This window comes from Physeter macrocephalus, chromosome 7, assembly GCF_002837175.3.
Source record: "Physeter macrocephalus isolate SW-GA chromosome 7, ASM283717v5, whole genome shotgun sequence".
NCBI lineage: Eukaryota > Metazoa > Chordata > Mammalia > Artiodactyla > Physeteridae > Physeter > Physeter macrocephalus.
This window is the reverse complement of record NC_041220.1, coordinates 3,431,849-3,457,206: the sequence shown is the minus strand read 5'-3', so window position 1 is coordinate 3,457,206 and position 25,358 is coordinate 3,431,849. Positions and strand designations below refer to the sequence as shown.

Below are 25,358 nucleotides of genomic sequence, written 5' to 3'. Positions count from 1 at the left end.
TGCGCTCCCCAGCAGGGGGGCCACAACAGTGAGAGGCCCGCGTAGCGCAAAAAAAAAAAAAAAAAAAGAAAGAAAAAAAGAAACATAATACACAAATTTTCTGAAACTCCATCCTATTATAATTCACAGAGAGTGATTGATGACCATACTGAAGACAAAGGCTTTAGATTTAATTAAGCAAACAAATGCCTGATGAAAGATGAAGAATATAAATATTCAAATAATTAAGAAATTTCCCCATACTTGAATAATTTCTGTATATGCATATAAACAGATTTTAAATATCATCATTGAATAAATTAGTCAAGTGGGATATGAACTGACGGTTATAAGTTAAAATCTTAAGACCTTAATATTCTAGGAAATTTAGTAGACACACAAGTCACTGATACACAACACATGCTCTTACTGTTAAGTAGCATATACTGGACTAAAGTAAGAAGACCTCAGTAAAAAAGTAAAGAATAAGTGACAAAACAAAGCCGTAACGTGAGGGAAAATATTGCCTATTTCTAATGCAAGAACAACAGCTCAAGTCAAAAAGTCTAATGTCAAATAAATGTGCATAATCACACAAACACTGTAATTTTTTCATGTTTCAATATTTAAATTTTTTTTTGAAATTAACCTACTAAGAAGTCCTTAACTGAAGATGAAACTAACTTAAATCAAATCCATCACTTAGAAAAAAGTGATAGATTATATTCAGAGATATATAGGATATATATAACCTAGGAATGATTATATAACCATTAGAAGAAATAGTACTTGTCTTATATTATTATGAAGAATAACCTTATTAAAAATAGGACTCATTTTCATACACCTCATATAAGAATCAATCTTATTACATTGGTGCTACGTTAAAGATATTGTATTATCACCGACTATAATAAAAAAAATAATTCCATGATGTTTTTGTAATATTACATTGTATTCAACTTAGATTATATTAACTTACTTTTATGCAGTATTTTTATTTCTTTTGCACACCTGCCCCAAGAACTTTAAACTAAGCCTGACCTACTGAAAAATTCAATACATAATTATTAAACGGTGCCCTGAAGTGTATATTCCCATTGTAGAAAAGGATTACTAACAGAATGTGTGGGAAATACCTTTTTCTATGACTGATGGGTTCTCCTTATTTCCAAAAGTTTGCATTGACTGAAACTTTATAAATAAGTTTTATGTTATATTGTGTTTGAATCCTCCTAATTCAAATTTGTATAAAGTAAAGCCACACTTTGGGGGGTAAGTAGGAGTGGAGGTGGAAAGTCAATCGGAACCTCAAAGAGTAGAGAGCATTTTAATTATGCAATCAGCCCTGGAAGGCTGCAAAGGTAGGAAACGTCAGTCAGTACAGATCACCTCCACAGTTTAGACGGGACAACTTTTCCTTAGTCTTCAGTCTAATATCTCTGGCACAATTTTCACACTTTCTAAACGAGGAAGAGAGCGGAGCTGTTTTTTTCTTTTTCCCATTAAAAAAAAAAAAAAGGAATAAAAAGGTGACAGAACAGGTATGTGCAGGTATGTGCCAGCTTCCCCATCCCTGCAACCAGGTGAAAGTAAGAAGGCCCTTCTTCCCTTTTAAGTTCTTTTTCCCATTAAAAAAAAAAAGGAATAAAAAGGTGACAGAACAGGTATGTGCAGGTATGTGCCAGCTTCCCCATCCCTGCAACCAGGTGAAAGTAAGAAGGCCCTTCTTCCCTTTTAAGTCCTCTCCCTCTCCTCTCCATTCTTATTATGGAACTCACATTTCCCTACCCACCCAAACTTCTAGAATAAATTACCCACCAATGCAGAGGCGGCCTGTAATTAGGGGTAAAATAAAGAGGTTTCCCCCCCCACCCTATTCCGAGCCTGTCGACAAGGTAAACCTGTCCAAAGTCCCAAGTCAGTCTAGAAATGACCCCCAATTTCCCAGCCTCTGCCGGGAGCCTCATCCACGACCTGCCTCTGCCACCTGCCTCTCCCCACTCAAAGACCGAAAATTCCTGCCGCATCCTGTTCTCTGGCAGTCTTAAACACGGCCTCAACCCAACTCATCAAAATGTAAGAAAATGCTAAGGAAAGCCATCTCCAATCTTGCCTTCTCACTGCATTTAAAAATGCTTATTCTCTGCAAACCTCACACACTTGCCTTGAAAAAGTGACCTGAAAACACTCTACATGGACTATGTGAGTATTCGTGTTTCTGAAGAAAATTATCATCATCTGTCTTAAACTGCTGCAACACGTCTAATTTTTAAAAGTGTACATAAGGTATACATCATAACCCAGTGCACATTTTAAATTCAATCCCTACTTCTAAATGGGAATTAGACTAACCTGTAATTTCTCATACTGAAAAAGAGGAGGACTCACTACATACTGGTGTACCTTTTAAAATATTAAAGTTATATACGTTTTAAGCATACATGTACTAGATAAAAGCTCAAAACACTGGTGCAATTTTAAAAATTTTTATACAATTTTATCAGAATCTTATCAAATTTCAAAACTATCAACATTTTTTAGATTTACCACATCACTGAAAAATTAGCAGCGCTTCTAAAATACAGCAATTATGTCACCTGTGACATTTTAATATGCATTATGTTGTATAGAATGTAAAGTAATGGCCTTATTTTAATTCGAAAAGTTATACAAATATTTCGTGTTTTCAGGCGAGGTTACTGTAATAGCCAAAGATATTACATTGACAGTAGCCTTCCTCTAATGTGAATTAAATTATTCATGATCTTTTTCCCGGGCAATAAGAAAACACAACCGTAACATTTCACTAGTTACTTAACCAATTAGTTTCCAGAGATAAACGAGTTTTTCTTCCCTGACAACCCCAAATCTGACCCAAAATTTCAAACGAGTAATGCTGAAACCGTAAATTAGTCATATACTAGCATGAAACAAATGAGCAAAGATATTATTATAGGCCTCAATTAAAATACAGAATGAAATAAAAGCATGAAATCTGGTTAAGAATCAAGCGCAAATAAGAAAATGCAAGCGAATTGTAAATCCTTATTCCCTTTTTGACAAAGCCTTTATTCTGACTAAAATTTTACCAGTGGTCTCCCAAAATGCTCTCACACTGGGATTCCTGAAATTTAAAGCTTTCACCCATAGCCTTTAAAATGTAAATGTCTAATGGATTTCCCATAAAACTTTCACACAAAAAGCAGTTAAACATCCATGATGTCTATCTGCCTGTCTTTCTCTCTTCATTTCTTTATGCGCAAAGCAGATTAGTTAAGAGCTGTGCTCCACTCATTCTTAAAAATACATAGTCTGCACTTTTATTCGTTCTTCAAAGAAAGTGAGCAATTTATCCCTAGGTCTGCACAAATAAAGCAGCCTGTGACATCAACCAAACCACTGATAGTTTCAAAGTTGTAAGGGATTTTACTAAATCAGGGCAAAATACAAAAGAACAAGACCAAGCAAAACACATCGATATTATAAACTCATTAGTTACAATGCAAATTCACAAATGAACTGAGGTTAGTATTAGGAGACCACACACAAATTACAATACCTGAGATTTAGTGCATTCCTTTGAGCCAAAATGAAATGAGTGCCATAGAGGAGGAAAGGAAAAGATGACATTATCAGACATGCTACAGTACATCTGCCAAAATGAAGATCATGTTAAATTAGGTTAAGAATGACCATACAGCACTGGCTACATGTATGATGTCCTTTATGTTCCTTAGCCATGCACTTGAAAGGCACCTGCAACCATTTAGGTCGCCTGTGAAGTAGGACCATGCACCTTTTCAACAAACTTTTCACCCTGGCTCCCACCTTACTAGGGTTCTTTCAAAAGGAGTATTTCTGCTCAGAATAAGTAAACGTGACTTAGGGCTAATTTTGTTGTCTTCCTATGTTAAAAGCATGTACTTCGGCAAAATAATAATTATATAAATAACATTAAAACACAATTTGCATGAAAAGACGGGATTCAATATTTAGAATTATGACACTTGTTGCCCATCGGAACTCATTTAGAAAAATTAATACCACCATGTCACATATTAGCAAACTGGTACCTGATCCATCAGTAAGCAAGTTAAAATTTTCACCCTAGTACTGAATTTTCCCTCATAAAAGTACCTGTTGACCAGGTAAGACATTTTTTAAAACTACTAAAAAAAAGTAATCTTGAATAATTTTTAAAAACTATACATTAAAAAAAAAATCAGATTAAAAAGGGGGAGTCATGTAGGGGAGGTGGGTGAAGTATTCCATAAAGGGGGAAAACATGGGGACAGGAGAGAGAAATAATTATAAAATGACACCCACCAACTTAAATGGGACAAATACAACTATAAAATCAAACCAATCAGCTTTAACACTAAATTTTTAGTAACCCACACTGCCGCTAAATATCTTGGTATAGAATCTGATTTGGAAAAATAATTCCAAAGCAGAAAGAGTATTAACAATATTAGTAGATTGTACTATTAATGTGTACAACTATTTTTAATCCATATTTCCTTCTTCCATGATGCTACATCGACACTAAAAATACTACCTTCTTTTATAGACAATGGTAACAAAAAACCTTTCATAGGTTTTTTCAAAAAAATACCAAGGCTCTCCAGCAGGCAAACAAAGCTGACTTTATGATGAGCAAAAAGCAACCCTTTCCAAATGAGCTCAATGAAATGATTCAACTATGAAATTCATGTTAAATTAAACTTGTGCAGGGGCAGTGAGAGGAGTAGGCGGAGAGCTGGCGGCCACAACTGCTGAGATCTTCCAATACAAAGGTTCTCAGAAACGGAACACATGAAGTGCGGGCATAAAATGCATCACTGCAAGTTACCAGAGAATTAAGTACATAGTTTTCAGTCTATATACATTTCCCCATGCAGTTTGCATTTGTACTTATTTGCAAAAAGAAAGAAGAGGATACGGAAGACAAATAAGAAATGTAAAATAGTTGTCTTTTACCTATTTTTATTTTAAAATTAATTTCACAAATGAGTGCTCATTTAATGGTATTATAAGTATAGCTAAACCATATTTGACCTTATTATGACATATGTAAGAATTCAAGTTACTTTCTTCTTGAAAACAGAAATCCTCAAATATATTTGCCACTATTCTGGGTGGGCCACCAGAGGACGTGGACACAGCCCAGCTGAGCCGAGAGAAATGAGTGAGAAAAACAGGCTCCCAAACTGACTATGCTGGGGTCTTGTACAAATCACTCATTATCTGTGCCTCGGTTTCCTCAAACATAAAAAGTAGTTTCTTCACCTAATATTTACGAAATAAATGACAATCAAGTGGTGAAAGCATTAAAGAGGACCTCTGAACCTATTAGAAATGCTTCAGACCATCTTTACACTGGGATTTACAGAAGCATCATTTCAAGTTATGCTCTCACTTCATCATATTAAAAACAAAAAATTCTCAGATAATATTCCCAGAATGGTATGAAAATAATAGGTAATTTTAAAATATCTAACTTTTGAATAAAAAACAGGTATGAGGGCTTCCCTGGTGGCGCAGGGGTTGTGAGTCCGCCCGCTGATGCAGGGGACGCGGGTTCGTGCCCCGGGCCGGGAAGATCCCACGTGCCGCGGAGCGGCTGGGCCCGTGAGCCACGGCTGCTGGGCCTGCAAAAAAAAAAAAACAACAAAAAAAAAACAGGTATGATACCCGCCACTGGGGACGGTGAGGGAAAGGGCAAAATTTTAGATTAAGATAAGAACCTAAAAATACCCCAGTTACAACTGTACATGCTGATCACAAAGCTGATCCTCAGAGACCATGTTAAGAAATAAAAAGGCTAAACAATGCCTTTTGATATCTTATTTCAATGCTCCTTAAACTATTCATATTATGTGTGTTTCCAGAAAAATCTGCACTTTGACTAAGTATACCACAGAAAGGAATTATTCATCAAAAACAGAAAATGTATGTCTTTTCACAAAACTCCCAACAAAAAGTTATAAAGATAAATATAATTATTATACTTGTATAACTTACCGTATGATAGCCTCTAGGCAAAGGTGGTTTGCCCACAGGATAAGGATCCACAGTATCAATAATCGTTTGTCTTTCCCCTTTCTGGTTGATTTTTCTAAATCTCCTTCGCGACTGTCGATGAGAAGCTTGACGCTGAAAATACTCTTCATTTTCATCCATATAGTCTACCTGAAATAAAATCCCCCAAGATTTCATTTCTTCAAACACCATGTTCCATATTAAGATTAGATGCAGAATAAAACTTACGGATAGTCCACATTCATTCATTGTGCAAAGACATTTGTAGACAAACTATCTCGACAGACTTGAAATGTTTTTGAACTTCTCTGAAACTAACTGGTTCTGAGTAACTTTTCTTTATAAAAGAAAAGAGGCATTTTCAGTTCCACTTAGGACAATATGGGTAACTCTTGAATTTCCTGCAGTCTCAAAGGGAAGGATATTTTCAGTAGTCTTTGTCCTGATTTATTAATGAAAGATCTCACAGGATACATCACCATGCATTATGAAAGCAACTGTCCCATTGTCTTAACTAAAGCACAAAAACTCTCATGAAGTAAATCTGTTTAAAAAAAAAAAAAAAAAAAAAAAACAAAAAAACCCCAAATCCCAAATGACTCAGACACGACTACTGGTAGAATGACTCTGGTAGATTACTCAACGGCTTCTCTTCCTACTTTCATTCTACGGATTCAGTTTCTTTTTTCTTTTATTATAAACAGCATTGTTCTCAAGCACTAAGTTCCTCATTTTAAACATTTAGAAAGTGACGAATGGACTAACAGAAGAAAAGCTACGTTCGGTTAATCCTCGTCACACTTACATAATGAAAACGGTGTTGCTCACAAAGCACATTTAGACGCTAAGATGGTCCTCACACTGACAAACCTAGCAGTTAGCAACACATGGACAAGGACAAAACCCTCAAGGGATTTTGAAGATCAAAAATCCTTCAGATCAACACAAAACAGCAGTAACAGAGACCAAAATCTCGAGGAAATATCTAAAATGCTTTTCAAGACCTGTGGCTGGGAAGCCCGACGTTTCTGCCTACATTTTTCCACTCCTAAATCTTTACTCACCACCATGCCACTTGCTCACTCAACAGTAAATTTTGGGAAGTTTTACCAAAAGTTTTCACTAGCTTTGATGAGGAAGTTCCCATTTCTGACAAATTCCTCTCCTCCATCACGGGGGAAAAACCTACATCTCCTCTGAAAATAGACGTATAGGCATCTACCAAATATTTTATTAAATATGAATAAAGAGCCTCCACCATCATCTATTTTAGGCCATCATTTATTCAAAAAGTTTCCCTGCCCGGATAGATACTGGATGGGAAATACTATGCACATCAACCAACCGAATGTCTCTACCGGGCACCCCCTCCAGTCTTATCTTATTTTTGTTGCTGATTTTGTCAAGGGGCACATAGTGTCCCATCTTAAAATCATTTCCATATAGTAAGGAAGAATGTGACAGGCTCTTCTTAAAGCACCAGTAAAAATAATTATGTTCCTAATATCTCTTCTAACGTTACGTTTTTTTGCATCTGTCTTACCTCAATATATTTTTTAAATCACACTATTCAATTAAATAGAGATAAAAATCTCAACAGAGTATTTATCCAGCAGAAAAGTCCTCCAAATTTCTTTCAATTAGATAAAGGAAGTGAACTGATTTCCTTATGTCAATTGTTCCCTGAATACATATCACTGTGTCTCATTTAAAGTATCTCACTCATTCCAACCAATATTTGGAGAGCTAAAATCCTGCAATTCCAAGATTCTCCCCAAGTTTAAATTAAATGGCATTTTCATAGAATGATTTATAAAGTTCAAACACCAAACATTTAGGTATGTGACCCTTTTAAACTTTCTTTTTCATTATTTGAATCCCATAAATAATTATAATGATTATGAACTAAAACTCAAAAAGTTATGAAATAAACATACCTAAAGTTATAAAATATATAATACACTATTATAAGTAGTCTGTGAAAATACTTTTATTTCATAACTTTTTTTTAAGGGAAAAAAGTCTTCACAGAAGTATTCTTACCACAATCATTTCAGAAGGCTCTAACACAATGCATTCACAGCCACGCCTAAAGCTTCCTGCAGAACGCTTGCCAAAACTAGAAAGAAAAAAAAGATTTAAGAAATACAAATTATGAATTTAAGCTAACCCTTCAGATGAATAAAAACAAGGAAGAAAACCATAAAAATATACACTGAATTAAAAGAACGATCTCAAACGATTATTTACACAGAATGACAAGGAACCATTCAAATTTTTAAATCTCAGACATATTTTTCTGGAAAATTCCAATATAATGTTTTTGAATTCACAATGTAAGTAATGAAGAATCATTATGAATGTGTTTTGTGTTAGGCTGTTTGAAACCACTCCCAGTTAGGTGAAGATTTAGAATATTCTAACAGGGGTGAGAACTGGATCAATGGCAAACTATAAAAATATCCGAAGTATAAAATGCGTATAATCCTCTTCTATAACTTAACTTGCTTAGGTTAAACATTTCTTTCACTTAAAAATGTAGTTATTTTTCCAAATTTTCGAATCAACTTATTCAAAATCAGTTTAAGGAAAAGGTATTCAACTCAGGGCTTTCAGCTACACAGTGACTTAAGCGGACATGCATTCCCAAAGCCCCTTTCCGCGTGAAAACTGCACTGCCGACTTCAGACACGGCACCTCTGCCCCATCTGTGGAAACACCCACCTAACACCAGAGCAGATTTATTCTCTCTGGCATAGCTATATGCCAACTACAGCCACGAAGAGTTCTAAGTAGTCATGACTTGTTCTGCTAACGTACCACCTACCGCTGCTCATTCGCTACTCCAAAAGGCCTCCCTTCCCTCCAGTCAACATCTTAGTACCCATTTTTTTTCTGGCCACACCGTGCAGCATGGGGGATCTTAATTTCCCAACCAGGGATCGAACCCGTGGCCCCTGCAGTGGAAACGCGGAGGTACGGAGTCTTAACCACTAGGCGGCCAGGGAAGTCCCAGTAACCATTTTTAATAACCTACTTTTGAGAAAAATATGAGGAAAAAACACTTCCAAAGAGCTGTTTTATAGAGCATTTTTTTCCCAAATCAATTAGACATTTGAGCGGCTCCCAGGGACATTCTCATTCCTTTTATAACTCTCTTTATGTCATGGTAGTACACAATGTTTCACATATTAGAACCCAACTTGGACTAGGAAAAAAAAAAAGTCATATAAGATGAAGAGAACAAGAAAGTCAACGTTCTCACTCTATCAGCTTGTGACCTCTAGCAAACCAACTTGACCACCCTCATAGGCTAAACCGTACTCATTTTTAAGGTTATCGGGTGAGCCCAGGCCATCACTGAAGTCATTTCCTGCTCCAAAATTGTTTCTATCAAAATCAGAAAGAACCATACTTAGCATATCTGAAAAATCGTTCAAAAAATATTCATACATACATATTCTCACAACCATACATATTGAAGTGCTTTTTTTAAGTGGAAAAAAATCTGCCAAGAAAAATATAATCATCTTATCTTCTTTTTCATGTTATTTCACATGAAATTAAAATGACCTAAATTTTTACATATTCTCCTCTTAGTTTACAATTAAAGACCACTAAAGTTGCAGAAAATTCTCAACACACACAAAAATTTGCTTCTGGTTTTTGAAACCACCTACTTGCAATTTAATTTTTTACAATGAAGCTTATAATTTAATGATGCACTACAAACTAAGAAATAGTGTGTTAGTAAAATATGTAGCAGCTTTCATGCCATCATTGCCCATGGAACCCTGTTATAGGACTAGGTAAAAACATATATTGTATGTTTAACTTTTATCACTAAATAAAATAGCATTAAAATCTAAAGAAAATCATGTGACTCTGTTTTTTCGTATTTTATTAAATTACAGAACCAGACAAGCTTCATAATCATAACGATCGAGTGGTTTTCCTTTTTTAAAATTTCATGTAGTAAAAAAAAAAAAAAAAAAAAAAATCAAACGTCTATAATGCATACAATGTTCAGATGACAACTTAATAAAAAATAAAAACTGCTAGAATTGAGTTGCTCACAAATTTTTGCAACAAAAGTAGTGACATCAACATGAATAAACTATGTGGTATTTATTTATTTTATGCCTAATTCTAGTACCAACCACTCCCTACTCCAGAATTAAGGCTGTAAAACCCCTGCCCAATCAGCCATTAGTTCAACAGAACTTTAAGGCTGAGAAGATATCCACGTATCTAGCTGCACTAACACTTACTATGGGGGTGAAAAGTGTGCTTCCCCTAAGATGTGCTACAAAAACTATCTGTACGCCTTTCGCCAAGTGAGCTGCACTAAAATCTAACGAAACTCTCTTTGAAGCCCCCAAAGACTCAGGTTCTACTGACCATCACAAAGGTGTGAACCATAGGAGAAGTAATAGACTCTTGTCAGGTTAATTCTTTGAATACATTGAGGGGGAAAAGGCAAATGCACAGAGAAGCCGCTCCAGCAAGGGAGAATAAATTATTTCATTTATCCAAAAATCCATTGTTTCGAACACAGCCAAGAACCCAGAAGGGAAGAGTGGCCTCAAAAGAGCTAAAGCGCAAGTCATGAATGCACTCGCTGGGGCCTAATGACAAGGTCCCTTGGCTCTACGGCAGAGAGGAGTTACTCTTAGCTTACAAGCCAGAGGCTGGAAGGTAGGAATGGTCAGGGAGGAATGAAAAACGTCACCTAGAAACCCATTCAGCCCACACAGTACTTCTGCTTCTACTCTCTGATTCTTTGAAACAATAAATATAGAAACAAAAGTAAGTAAACACCATTACTTACTAAGTTTTAAAAAAAATCTCTGACCAAGTTCTATATAAGTAAACTGCTTTAAAAATACAGTCCTGGGGCTTCCCTGGTGGCGCAGTGGTTGCACTTCCGCCTGCCGATGCAGGGGAACCGGGTTCGCGCCCCGGTCTGGGAGGATCCCACGTGCCGCGGAGCGGCTGGGCCCGTGAGCCATGGCCGCTGGGCCTGCGCGTCCGGAGCCTGTGCTCCGCAACGGGAGAGGCCCGCGTAACTCAAAAAAAAAAAAAAAAAAAAAAAAATACAGTCCTGGACTCAATGCTCTGTGGTGACCTAAATGGGAAGGAAATCCAAAAAGGAGGGGCTATATGTATACGTATAGCTGATTCACTTTGCTGTGCAGTAGAAACTAACACAACACTGTACAGCAACTATACTCCAATAAAAATAAAAAAATACATAAAAAATTTTTTTAAATACACTCCTGGAAAACTTTAGAGATAAAAAAGGTAACCGGATAGAGACATACAGCAGGTAAGATCTCCCACAGATGATATTAAGACCAAATGTTTAAAATATTTTAGATGATTTAGTAGGAAGAAATGGAGAGAAATCCTCAGGTTTACAAATGACAGAGACGTTTAGATAGTAATGCACAAAACAAAGCCAGTAAGAATAAAGTACAAGCCATTTTTATAAAGTTTCATGTGTGTATAAAAAAGCAGTAAGGACCCAACCCGCACAAGGAAATATTCTATGTGAAAAGTGATCAAATGCACAAAGTATGTGAGATAAGATTAAACAGCAAAGAGTTCTCATGTTTCAATTAAAAGTCAAATGAAAACTAGAAGTCTTTCAAGGCATTAGCACAGTAAACTGCTAACATAATAAATAATAAACAGAGATACATCTCTAAAGGATGGACACACTAAGAGAAATTAAAAATGAAAATTACTATACATACCCTTATAGAAAACCACGTAAATCTACAATAGAGCACTGCCCTAGAAAAGTTTCTAAGGGGAAAAACACAGAGCTAAAAAGTTTCCAACAAAATAATTAAGGGTATCCAAAGGGCTTTCTGTAAAACCAGAGGCACAAATTACAAGAACACTTCATTCAATCTTATTAACAGCAGCTGAAAGTTGGTATCATTTAAATTTCTAAAATCATGACTTAAGGAACTGTAGAAATGATACAGATTAAATAAGAACTTGGTTAACTTAAAAAGTACACCTACAATCCTTGAGGGTTTTAAGAAAAGTCAGAAATAGATAAAGATTGTTCCAAAGCCATTTGCCTAAATTCTCCTCCAAATGTTCCTTGGTGCCACTGTCAGAAATGAAGTTAGTCCTATCAAATGCATTCTTTTTTATTATTAAGTCTTATAAGAGACTACATAAAGTGGTCTACAAATTCGATGCAATTCCCATCAAAATCCCCCCAAAAATATTTTTTGCAGAAATGGAAAAATCAATCTTCACATTCATATGAAATTGCAAGGGGCCCTAATTAGCCAAAACAATCTTGAAAAACAGCAAAGTTAGTGAACTCACACTTTTAATTTCAAAACTTACTACAAAGCTGCAGTAATCAAACCAGTGTGGTACTGGCATAAGGACAGACACATATGGACCAATGAAATAAAACTGAGACCCCAGAAATAAACCCATATCTATGGCTAATTTTGACAAAGGTCAAGTTCATTCAATGGAGGAAGAACAATCTCTTTAACAAATGTGCTGAGACAACTGTATTTCCACATGAAAAAGAATGAAGTTGGACCCCTACCTCTCATGACATACAAAAATTAACTGAAAACGGATCACTGACTAAATAAAAGAGCCAAAACCCATAAAACTCTTAGGGGGAAAAAAAAAAAAAAGGGATAAATCATCATTACCTTGGATTTGACAATGGACTCAGAGAGGACACCAAAAGGACCAGCAGCAAAAGGAAAAATAAATAAACTGAACTTCATCAAAACTGAAAACTTAGGTGCACTGAAGGACATTATCAAGAAACTGAAAAGATAATCTGCAGAACAGGAGAAAATATTTGCAAATCATACATCTGAGAAGGGTTTAATATCCAGAATACATGAAGAACTCCTATAGCTCAACAACAAAAAGACAACCCAATTAAAAAATAGGCAAAGGACTTGAACAGACCTTTCTCCAAAGAAGATATATGTATCAACATCCTTAGTTATTAGGGAAAAGTAAATCAAAACCACAACAAAGCTACTCACCCAAGTTGCCCACTCTCCCCCCAAGAGTGCTTATTAATAAATCCTTGCTGTGCTTTCTCAAAATAAGAAAAAACAAAACAAACAAACAAAAAGACAACAAAAAACACAACCAGATACCATATCACACCTGATACTAGATGTGAATGAGATATTAGGATGGCTATAATTTAAAAAAACAAAAACAAAAACAAAGAATGCAAAAAATGTTGAAGAGGATCTAGAGAAGCTGGAACCCTTGAATTTTGCTGTTGGGAATGTAAGATGGTGCCGTCACTGTGGAAAAGAGTTTGGCACGTCCTCAAAAAGTTAAACACAGAATTAATATAAGACCCAGCAATTCTACTCCTAGATAAATACCCAAAAGTATCAAAAACATGGACCCAAACAGATATTTCACTGCAGCATTATTTGCAATAGCCAAAAGGTGAAAACAACATAAGTGTCAACTGATGAGTGGATAAACAAAATGTGATATATACAATGGAATATTATCCAGCAATAAAAAGGACTGAAGTTCTCATATATGTTATAACATGGATAAGCCTTGAAAGCATTATGCTAAGTGCAAGAGCCAGTCACAAAATGACAAATATTGTAAGAGTCCACTTATATGAAATATCTAGAATAGGTAAATTCATAAAGACAGAAAGTAGACCTGAGGTTTCCAGGGGTTAGGGAAATGCAAAGTTACAAAGTCTCTGTTTGGAGCTATGAAACATAAGTTGTGGAAACAGGTAGTGATGATGGTTGCACAACAGTGTGATTGCAATTCATGCCATTGAATCCTACACTTTTAATGGTTAAAATGGCATATTTTACATTATACACACACACACACATGCACATATCCGCAATTTTTTTTAAGTATATAAGAGAAACTTATCAAGAAGATTGGTATGTTTGTTTGTTTTAGTGGTTTTGAGTATTTTGGCAAAATTCAGGACTTGAATAAGTAGTAACTCCACTTTGACCAAAAAAGAACCAACCTTAGGGGCAAAGGAAGAGTTAAGTTTGATGACTGAGCTATATCACTGATTAACTTGGAACCAATCTTTTTCTACGCTAATTTAGCAACGAAGTGATAGAGGTCATGGGTGAAATAACTAGGAAGATACAAAGAGATGGTAAACAAATGTTAATGAAACATCTGAAATCAGTTTTTTTAAATTTTTATTTTATATTGGAGTATAGTTTATTTACAATGTTGTGTTAGTTTCAGGTGTACAGCCAAATGATTCAGTCATACATATACATGTATCTATTCTTTTTCAAATTCTTTTCCCATTTAGGTTATTACAGAATATTGAGCAGAGTTCCCTGTGCTCTACAGTAGGTCCTTGTTGGTTATCTATTTTATATATAGCAGTGTGAATGTGTCAATCCCAAACTCCCAGTCTATCCCTCCCACCCACCCTTCCCCACCCCAGTAACCTGAAATCAGTTTTGAAGAGTCAATTATACCTACATTTTCCTCTCACCCAGCATCATCCCGTTTTTTATTTTATCCCTGGTCATAAATTAGGGGGTCTCCCTGCCCCGCGTCCACATATATATGGAGAGAGAGGGAGAAAGAGAGAGAGATGCACACACACATACAATTTTGCTTCCTATTCCTCTTCCAAATACTCACTGGACACGTACTACAGAATCAATATGAGCTAGGTAATCAATACAGAACTTACAAGAAACTCACTAAATATAACCCCTATTCTTAAATAGTTTGTTTTCCATGGAAGATGACTACACAGAAAGTTGTGACAACAGGTAGAACGGCGAGTGCCATGAGTTTAATAAAAAAGAATGTCAGGGCTTCCCTGGTGGCGCAGTGGTTGCGAGTCCGCCTGCCGATGCAGGGGACGCGGGTTCGTGCCCCAGTCCGGGAAGATCCCACGTGCCGCGGAGCAACTATGCCCATGAGCCATGGCGGGGCCTGGACACGCGCCGAAGCGTCCAGCAGGTGGCAGCAGCGAGCCGCCGCGCCCCCTGCGCAGCCACCCCGAGAGCCTGCATCATGGCCGCTGAGCCTGCGCGTCCGGAGCCTGTGCTCCGCAACGGGAGAGGCCGCAGCAGTGAGAGGCCCGCGTACCGCAAAAAAAAAAAAAAAAAAAAAAAAAGTCTTATTTGCTGCGTACAATGCATCTCAAAAACAAAATGCATTTCTTGAATGTCAGAGCTGAGAAAAAACTTGAAAATCATATAGTACAGGGTCTCTTGGCAATTTTTTCTCCAGCTTCACACCTGAAAGTATGTCAGAGTCCAATGTGCTACATCAAAGGCCCTCAAATATTTCTGTTTAGGAAAAGGTCCCCAAGTGCTTATAATATGTATGACCCGCCATCCTCCTCTTCCCATGAGAACTGTCCCTCCAGTTCGATTTCCATTGCATAAGTGGAGAAACTAAGCCAACCTACCTAAGGGTAGGTGGTTAAAAGAGATGCCCCAAATTACCATCAGACTCCATCACCCAGGGTTCTGGGATCCCACACTGACCTGACCCTTCCTCTGACTTTCTGCTATAGCCCTTTTCCACACTCAATAACGTAAGAGCTCTGGTCTTTGGTAAGCTTGCCATGTACAGGGAGTAACTCGCAGACCTCCTCAGGAATACTGCTGTAGTGCATCCCTTACACCAGCAAAGCATAAACCCCGTGGCAAGTGGGGAACAGAGCTTTGTGGAAAGGTGGATTCTCAGAAGCTTTTGCTCACTCGTTGGCCAAGAGAGAAAGACAAGTCAGCTGTTGTCATTCAGATGGCAACTCGAACTCAGCAAAATTACAAATGACCATCAAGAGCTGGAGGGTTACCCTGGGAGACTCAAAGATTTAAATGTCAAATCTATAAAAACCAAGCCTCTTCAGGCAGCTGCTGCCAGAAATTCAACTACTAGCACATCTGCTCCTTTGACATGGCACTCATAATACGACATACCAAGATAAACAAAGATATTTTTAAAATTTAAACTCAATTTTTAAAGTGACACAGCTTTTTTTTTTTTAAACTTTAAAAAAAAATTATCCCTGTCTTCTGGTAATTTCAGTCTTTCTATGTGCGTGGGCATTTACATATAAGATACACATATTAAAATACATAGATAATAACTGTCTTTCAAAAAAAGATGTAGGTAACAGTTATCAATGAGACTGGGTCTGAATACTTCAAAACCTGTTAGCCCTTTCTCTACTTGAGGCCAGCCTTTCACAAAAGCCAGAAAGTTAGAAAGAGATAGGGAGAAATGGAGAAGTATGGTATGTGTGTTTTAAGACTGCTGATAGGCTTCTGATTCTACAAGGTGTGAACATTTAATGACTATAGTCTTTAAATCCTTCTAAATTGTTCTGTAAAAGTACGGTGTATAGCTTGGCTTTCAACTGTTAACCTCAATGTAATTTCAGAATGTCCTGATAATCTTACACTAAATAACCAAAGGTGACAACTGAAAGTGATGCAGACTCCCTTTGCATCAACCTACTGGTTCTCTGCGCTATTTTAAAAGAAAAGGTTAAGCTCACAGCAAATGATGAATGAAAAGACCACCTGCAGCATAACAAGCAGAGTACTACTAAATACTCATATTCCCTCAGTGAAACTAATTGAGGAAGGGTTGCTCCAAAGACAGTTTAACAATCCAGATTTTCACTCCCATGAAGTTATTTTAACGGAACAAATTAAAAATTAAGAATTACAAATAGTTCCTAAAAGTGAAATAAACGAAGTTTAATATTTTTACAGGTGCAGAACGGGATGACTGGATAGTGCCCAGAATATGCAGACAAAAAGTTTCCTGAGAGTAAAATTAGTCTTCTACGTAACGTAAAATAGAGAAAGAACGTCAACAGCCTGATGGGCTTTCTTTCAAGTTCAAGGCTCACAAGCAGAAAGCACCAATGCCTGCAAATATAAAATCTTACCTAGTTTTCATAAATACCCACAGGCTGCGATTCACCCGACAGGGTTTTGCGGGCTCCTTCTGAGGGAAGGCCATCCTGTCCCGCGTCCCTGTGACCACATCTTCCCCATCCAAGTTGAGTCATGAGCACTTGCTGTGAGCGTGGGTTTCCACGAAAGGCAGCCGCTGAGCACGGAAGCCTCTTCCGTCGGTGGCCCTGAGCTTGCCCTTTGTGTGGGCCTCCGCATTCCTGTGGGACGTCAGAACTGCCCAGTGGAATGCAACTTCTCAGTGCTGGAATGTAAACTTTCTCATGTCGGGCTACATCCAGAGAGGGAATACACAGCCACCAAACCGTGACTACCCTGGCAGGAGATCCTAATTTACAAAAGGACTGAAAATGTGACTCTCCGAGATATCAATTTTTCATATCTTCATTTCTGGGAAATGATAAGCAGTTACTAAAACCTAAAAAATGTCCGGCCTGATGCTCCTAAACCAGAACCAATTTATTCATTTAGGACTTTTACAAAAAATACTCACGTGACACTTGTCTTCAGAGAGCAGAATACACCTTAAGAAAAAAAAATCTAACAACTAACTGCCGATGCAATCAATTCCATTCTCAAAAATCAGTAGACTCTACAGGAATACGTTTAACAGAAGAGGACGGCGGCTTTAAAGACATCATAAAAATGCATTTAATCTTTTACGAATATTTTGTCCTCACTCATTAGTTTAACAAGCAAAAAAAAAAGTAACGGCTATTTAAAACGAAAACATACACACACCAAGCACACGTAAAAGCTGTGCGTGTGAACAGGCTATTTCAGAACTATCTGGGAGAATGAAACAGCTTCTTTCAAGGCTCATTTAGAAGTATTCTAACAGTCACCACCCTGCACAGACGGACAGAGGTTTGCTCCTCTACACAGCCAATCTCCGCATTTTAACCTTCGCTCATAAAAACAGAGCACAGGAAAAAAAAAAAAAATGACAAGCGAAGCCGCAGAGCTGCTCCCCCCGCAGCCTCTGTTCATTCCGCAGTAGCCTGTGATCTAAGCAACTACGGAAGTACTAGCCATCTGATACTTGCGCTGTTAACATTTCAACCCCTTAAAACAAACCTAACCTGCACGGGCCTCGACATCTGTGAAGCAGTGGCAACAGTGCTGCCTCGCTGCAGAGGAGTGAGGAGTTAGGTGTCTGCAGCCCCGAGCCCGCCCCATGGCCCCTGCGTTTTCTCCGGCTGAGTCCACGCGGCTGCAGCCTGCGCTCGGAGCCCGCATTCCTCCTGACGGCCAATTTCCTGCTTCGGTGACCCACCCTCCCTCCGGGCTGCAGTTCTGAGTTACGCGTGCCGTGCGGGCACTGTTTCCGCATACCAGCCTCATGACCTCAGCGGCAGCCTGACAGACACTCTTTATCAATTTCTATTCATTATCCACTCTCCTAAGTCAAGGGCACGTAGGGAAATCTGCCATGTCTGCTCTCCTCTGAGCCTTCAAGGTCAAACGCTTAGGTGGGCTCGGCAATGCAATTTTGTTATTAAAATTTACCCGAGCTCTACTCTACAGACACTGCTCTCCACCACCAGAGGGATGCTGAATTGTGCACCTGGCTGGAATGATTGCCATGGAAAAGACGAGCATAAATTTATATCAAGACAACATGGGAAAAGTTGAAAGAGGCTGCTTTTGCTCTTATTTTTCCCCTCTAGAGAAAAAAGGTGGCTCTTACCTCAGCTGTGCGGGGGTGAAGGGAGCAAGCAGTTTTTGTCTCTTGCCACAATCTAAGCAGCAAAGGACAGCAGTGTGATGATGACTACACTTTGGTGGTGTCTATGTCCTCGTGACCGACTGCTGGAGAACAGCTCAGCTAAACTGATGTGCTGCTATCAGTCTACTCAGTGGCACAAACAGGTCTCTGCTGATCACAGCGCTTTGTACACAGATGGCAGCTGATCAGTTTGTATAAAAGTTATGGCCCATAACAGCTTTCCCATCAGCTTCTGGACACATGCCTTATCCACAATGCCTTTGTTAAATCTTCCCCGTTTCATTGTGCAAAGCACACTGTGGACGGGCTGAAGAGGCGAGGAAGCTCAGCTCTGAGGTCTTATTTTAAAATAACCTGACTTTTGGGCTTCCCTGGTGGCGCAGTGGTTGAGAGTCCGCCTGCCAATTCAGGGAACACGGGCTCGAGCCCTGGTCCAGGAAGATCCCACGTGCCGCGGAGCAGCTAAGCCCATGCGCCACAACTACTGAGCCTGCCCTCTAGAGCCCACGAGCCACAACTACTGAGCCTGCGTGCCACAACTACTGAGCCCGTGCGCCTAGAGCCCGTGCTCCGCAACAAGAGAAGCCACCGCAGTGAGAAGCCCGTGCACCGCAAAGAAGAGCAGCCCCCGCTCACCGCAACTAGAGAGAGCCAATGCACAGCAACAAAGACCCAATGCAGCCAAAAATAAAATAAACAAATTTATATAAAAAATAATAATACAATAAAAGAAAATAACTTGACTTTTGTAAAATTCATTAGTGGTAAAATAAACAATTACATGAATAAATAACTGAACAGACCTATGTTAACTTGTTAGTGAGAAAAATGGTAGATGAACTCAAATGAATAGTTCAGATTCATCCTAACCAGTAAAAACCTGAATTGATCTCAAGAATCAAACATTCAAATAATGGCAACAGAAACATCTGATATTCTTTAAAGGCTTATACGAATGGCACCCAAACCCAGCCACCAGCCTCCCCCAAATCTGGTATATGTCATAAAAGAAGTTGAAATAGCACACGTCTTTATAGAATAGGACCCAAACAATAATTCAGGTCACTTGAATAATACTGCATTCATAAAATTCTTAGAAGTTAAAAGAACACATTTCCAAGAAAGGAAAAGCATAAATTCACACGTGTGATATCTTACAAAGATATCAAGTAATAAAATGTCAATTTATTGAATTCATCTGCATGGAATGTGGACATTTTTCACACACCATACTTATCTTGTTTTCCCTTGTTTTGTAAATAACTGTTCCTTCTAATTCTACCAACAGTAACCCTGGCAATATTGTTTAACCTGTTTCAGATCTGTTCTCATAGATTGAGGTAGTTAAAAACCTAGTATGTATCATCAAAACATATTTAGGAATATATTTAACGAAGGCTGTGTATGACCTGTACACTAAAAACTACAAAAGGGGATGCAACCCTACAAAGGAAAATAATAGAAGATCTAGATAAATTATGAGCTATACCATGTTCATGGTTTGGAAGGCTCAATATTAAGATAGTAAACCTTCCCAAACTCATCTACAGATTCAATACAATTCCAGTCAAACCCTAACACTGACACGCAGATTTCAGAATTTATATGGAAAAGCAAAGACATAGAAGAGCTAAATAATTTTGATAAAGAACAAAAGTGAGGGATTTATACTACAGGACTTTTACTATAAAGCTACACAAGTAAAGATAATGTGGTATTGGTATAAGAATTGACACGCATCAATAGATCAACAGAAGAAAAGAAAGAGTCCAGAAACAGACCTGAAACAAATTTGGTCTATTGATTTTTAATAAATGTGCCAAGGCAACTTAATGCATAAAAAATGTTCTTTTCAATAAACAGTTCTGAAACAGATGAATATCTGTATGGAGAAACATAAGCCAAACCTCAACCCTTACTTACACCATACACAAAAATTAAATCAAAATGGATCTCAGGCCTAAATGGACGAGCTAAAACTATTAAATTTCTAGAAGAAAAACATAAGAAAACCTTTCTGACATCAAGTGAAGAAAAGATTTCTTAAACAGGACACCAAAAGTACAAACTATAAAAGAAAGCACATAAATGGACTTCATTAAGGTGGAAAGATTTGCTTTTAAAAGACACAGTTAAGAAAAAGGCAAGCCACAGATTGGAAGAAAAATTTTGCTAAATATATCGAAAGAAGGAATTGTACCCAGAATACATAAAGAACACACTCAAAAATAAGACAGTCAATTCAATATTTTTTTAATGGGCAAATCCAATTTTTAAAAAAACTGTTTGAAATGGGTAAACTAATGCTTCAAAGAAGATATGTGAATGGCCAATAAACACATAAAAAAATTCTCAACAACACTAGTCTTCAGAGAAACACATAATAAAACCAGTGAGATGACCGTCACATATATGCTAGAGTGGCTAAAATCAAAAAGATGGACAATACCAAGTGTTGGAGAAGATGTGGAGCAACCAAAACTCTCAAAAACTGCTAGTGTGAAGGGCAAAATGTTACGGCCACTATGGAAAACAGTGTGACAGCTCCTTATAAAGTTAAACATACATTTACCACATAACCCAGCAATTCCACTCCTAGGTATGCATTCAAGAAGTCATGAAAACATATGTCCACACAAACAGAAGCCAAAACCTGGAAGCAACCCAAACCATCATTTTCAAACTATGTTTTGTAAAAATTAACACTACCTCACTTACAAAATTCTATAGGATTTATAATATCTGGCATCCCCTTTATATAAGAATTGGCAATATATTGCATGACTTGCTTCAAAGTAGGACTGGAATGGGCAGTAAAGCAAAAGTTTAGTTGGCAAAGTCTGTCTCTATAGCCTCTGACATGATAAGCACCTCTTTTTTTGCCCCTGTATTCCCCCTATTTACCTGCCCCTCCACCCTCCCCTCCCCTTCCCCCAAAGCTTTTCAGGTGACTCAATGCCCAGATCATGTCTTCACACTCCTCCCTGCAGCTCCCCTGTCTGTCAAAACACGAACCATAACCTGCCCTGAAATCAAAAATACTCATTTCACCTCTAATATCCACCCACCTCAACCCTCTGGATTAGGCTGTAGCTGTCAAATGCATCACACTGCCAGACATGCAAGTTCAAAGCATCTTTTAGTCCATCCTCTCCCTTATCTATAATTTCAGTCACTAAATTCCATCATCAGTCCTCCTAAACTACTTTCACATTGAATTCTACTTCCATGAAAACACTGGTCAGGCCCTTGACCTTGGCCAACCAAGGCCACAGAGATGGGGTTCCTATCTCTAGTCCCAGCTTTATGGCATCTTCCAGAGTCCCCTCATTCACTCATCTTAAAACTCCAGTGCTAGGGCTTCCCTGGTGGCACAGTGTTTGAGAGTCCGCCTGCCGATGCAGGGGACACGGGTTTGTGCCCTGGTCCGGGAAGATCCCACATGCCGCGGAGCGGCTGGGCCCGTGAGCCATGGCCGCTGAGCCTGCGCGTCCGGAGCCTGTGCTCCGCAACGGGAGAGGCCACAACAGTGAGAGGCCCGCGTACCGCAAAAAAAAAAAAAAAACAAACAAACAAAAAAAAAAAAACTCCAGTGCTTACACATTGGTTCCATGGTCATTAGCCCAGCTGCTCAGTTCAGATCTGACTGACCAACTGCTTGTAAGTTTTGAAAACAGGAGTATAAAGTCCAGCCCAGATTGTAGTGACTGAAAACCTCCAGAGCCTGGATCTCAGTACTGTACCCATTCTAAGCCAGGTGAATCCAGTAACAGGCCCAGTTCGGTCAAACCTTTCATGTTATCTCCTAACCATCTTTATTGCCAAATACAAGGACTCTAAACAAGGTTTTTTCTACTTTTTGTTCCACAAGCACATTCTTAGAAAAGTTAAAACATACTTCTCAAGCTTGAGAGGTTATCAGGCAGCTCTTCTCCATTTATTTGAAGGACAATAATTACTCTGTACTCTGACATAAATAACCAAAAAAAAATCTCTGCTTTAGCCACAATGATGCTTCCATACACAAAATTAACTATATATATATAAAAAATATAACTATATATACTATAAACTACATATAACTATATAAATTAATTATATACAAAATTAACATACAAAAGTTTACTTAATATGTCAATATTATCTCAATTCTTTTCAAAGTTCACTTAAATAGGATAATGATTATAAAACCTTGAAGACCCTATTCATTCTGTTTCCAAAATTATGTATTAGTTAAACTCCAAGATGAGGTGACAAAGTGGTAAACTGAAATGGTCTCAAAATTCTGAATAAGAATTAATTATTATTATTATAGAGTATATAAACTACCATGGCAGCAGAAAACCTCTGATATACATACATACATACATACTTATATACATTCTGGATATGATTTAGATTGATGAAAGAAGATAGTTTTCCTGTTTGTAAAACTGAATTAAGTATGAATACTTAATGGTGGTTTTCTAACTGTACCACAGTGAACCAAAAAATAATAATAAAAATAAAATACAGGAAAGCGTTGGACAGATTTTGGCCATTGCCCTAATTTTAAAAATTATCTGAAAATGTTTAAGAAATAACAAAGTTATCTTAATGAAACCGACACACTAAGCAGTTTACAGCTATAAAATGTAAAGTGAGTCATCAGGTAAAAGGTAATATAAAAATTACCCTTAAATGTCTGACTCAAAAAAAAACTTTAAAAAGCGGAACTAAAAAATTCCAGTTATTTGATGTTTATGTAGATCTATGTAACACATGAACATTCAATACCAGAAATATTTTATATTTAACTGCAAAAATATCCAACACCTATAAAGCCATAAATGTGTGGCAAAAATAAGAAATATCTAAGGAAATAAATTTTTTTAATATTTTGAACTTACAGTTCAATATTCTAATCAGTAATAAATATTAAGCTGGCAGCTTTTAAACCCACATTATATTTAATTAAATTCTAACATAAAAAAGGCAGTGATATACATGTCTAAGCTATTATTTCACTTTATTTAAACTATTTTTAATTCTTGAAGTACTTTTAAAGAATTTTTAGTACATCTAAAAAATAAAGTGGGGTTCATAGTACAGAATAAATTCATTTTCTTTAACATTCAAATACGTGACTGGTGTTGTCTATTATATACAACATGCACCTATATACTATATATGTAATTTTACAGTCATAGTAATTTTATAGTCAATGTAAAATAAAATAGAAGGTCCCTGAACTACGGTTAATCGGAAATTTTATTTTAATAGACATTCCAGTTTTACCAAGTATAATTTGCTTCTTCTATGAATCTCTCTCTTAGCGACAGCCTTACTCTTGTCATTTTCTGTCAGTGTCCCCAATACTGAAAGTATATTTCTTTAAACAAAACCCAATTTAGTTGCTATGTACTTTAAGGCACTTTGAATTCATACAGGTGAAACAGTAATTCACACACCCCTCCAAACCAAACCTTCCCCAAAATAAGTGTGCACACACAAGGGTTGGGAGTTCCTTTACGCTTAGCAGCAGACAAACAATTCCAACATTTTACAGAGAAAAACAATACAGTATTTCATTGACGCATGCATGTCAGACTTGAAAACGTTTATGAAATATAATATTTACTTTTGCGAGAAATCCAAACATCACTGCAAATACGGACTTCTAGGATGAAATCACACACTCGGTTATACGAGGACCATAGATGACTAAACTCCCCAACTGAAGACTTCAAGCATCAGGTGACTTGTGATACCACATCATCTCTACACACAAACACATCAGAGATCTTCCTTTGAAGGCTACTTACTTTGTTAGGACACCACCAACGCCAGTAGTCCAAGGACCGTGGAAGCCTGACTTACACGTACCGCTCACCTGCGAAGCTGTAGTTACAGCAACCAAATTCCCAACTGGACCCAGCCACCGAGCTCCCTCTCTAGAGAACAGTACTGCTCTGAGGATCGGGTATCACATGGGAGTATGGTCTAAATGATGCTAAAATCATGTTAGCTTTCCAAGATGAAGATGCTGTGTACTGGGGCAGAAAGTATAGCTGATACCCAAAGGGGGAATGTTTTGGTATATCCCACTGTATCGTTTAACATATTTTACCCTATTTCTTTAATTTATACGTCTACCTTACTGCATATTTAACACAGCATATATTTATATCAAGTGCAACTAAACTCTCCCTTCGATAGCATCAACTCTAGTCAAACCAAGCTCACATTTGTTTCAAGATATAATTGCCTTATTTGGAGCTCCTTCCCAGCGCTTCCTTAAAATCTTTAATATATACGTTTACCTTATGTGTGTGTGTGTGTGTGTGTCCTGGGAATACTTGGACTTGAGTCAATCTCAGGTAGAACAAGTGGAAGTTATAGATGATGTAACAGCTGAAGGAGCAAGGCACACGGCTGAGGAACAGACGGGTCTAGTAAAGAAAGGTTACTGACAAACTAAGAGAGTGTGAGGGAAACTAAAGAGGCTGCTGGCTGTCTGTTCCAATATCCATTCTCTTCTCCTTAGGAGGATACTTTTTTTTTTTTGCGGTACACGGGCCTCTCACTGCTGTGGCCTCTCCCGTTGCGGAGCACAGGCTCCGGACGCGCAGGCTCAGCGGCCA

General features: G+C 37.6%; 1 protein-coding gene across 10 annotated transcripts in view; it reads right to left on the bottom strand.

Annotated features, from left to right (window-relative positions):
- Positions 1-25,358, bottom strand: part of RAPGEF2 (Rap guanine nucleotide exchange factor 2) — a 339,240-nt gene that overhangs the window by 184,952 nt on the left and 128,930 nt on the right. For 6 of the 10 annotated variants that reach the window (XR_008617729.1, XR_003680424.2, XR_003680423.2 and 3 more), the window contains 3 exons: positions 8,068-8,143; positions 6,007-6,174; positions 3,542-3,559 (listed from right to left, as the gene is read on the bottom strand). Coding sequence is in view for 7 of the 10 variants with exons in the window: in XM_024126687.3 (XP_023982455.1) it covers positions 3,542-3,559; positions 6,007-6,174; positions 8,068-8,143 (262 nt within the window). In the remaining 3 variants the exon portion in view is untranslated. Of the gene's footprint in view, positions 1-3,541; positions 3,560-6,006; positions 6,175-8,067; positions 8,144-16,978; positions 18,033-18,088; positions 18,370-18,696; positions 18,720-25,358 lie in introns of those variants that run through there. The other 4 variants (XM_028491561.1, XM_024126692.3, XM_024126690.3 and 1 more) reach the window with 4 other exon arrangements.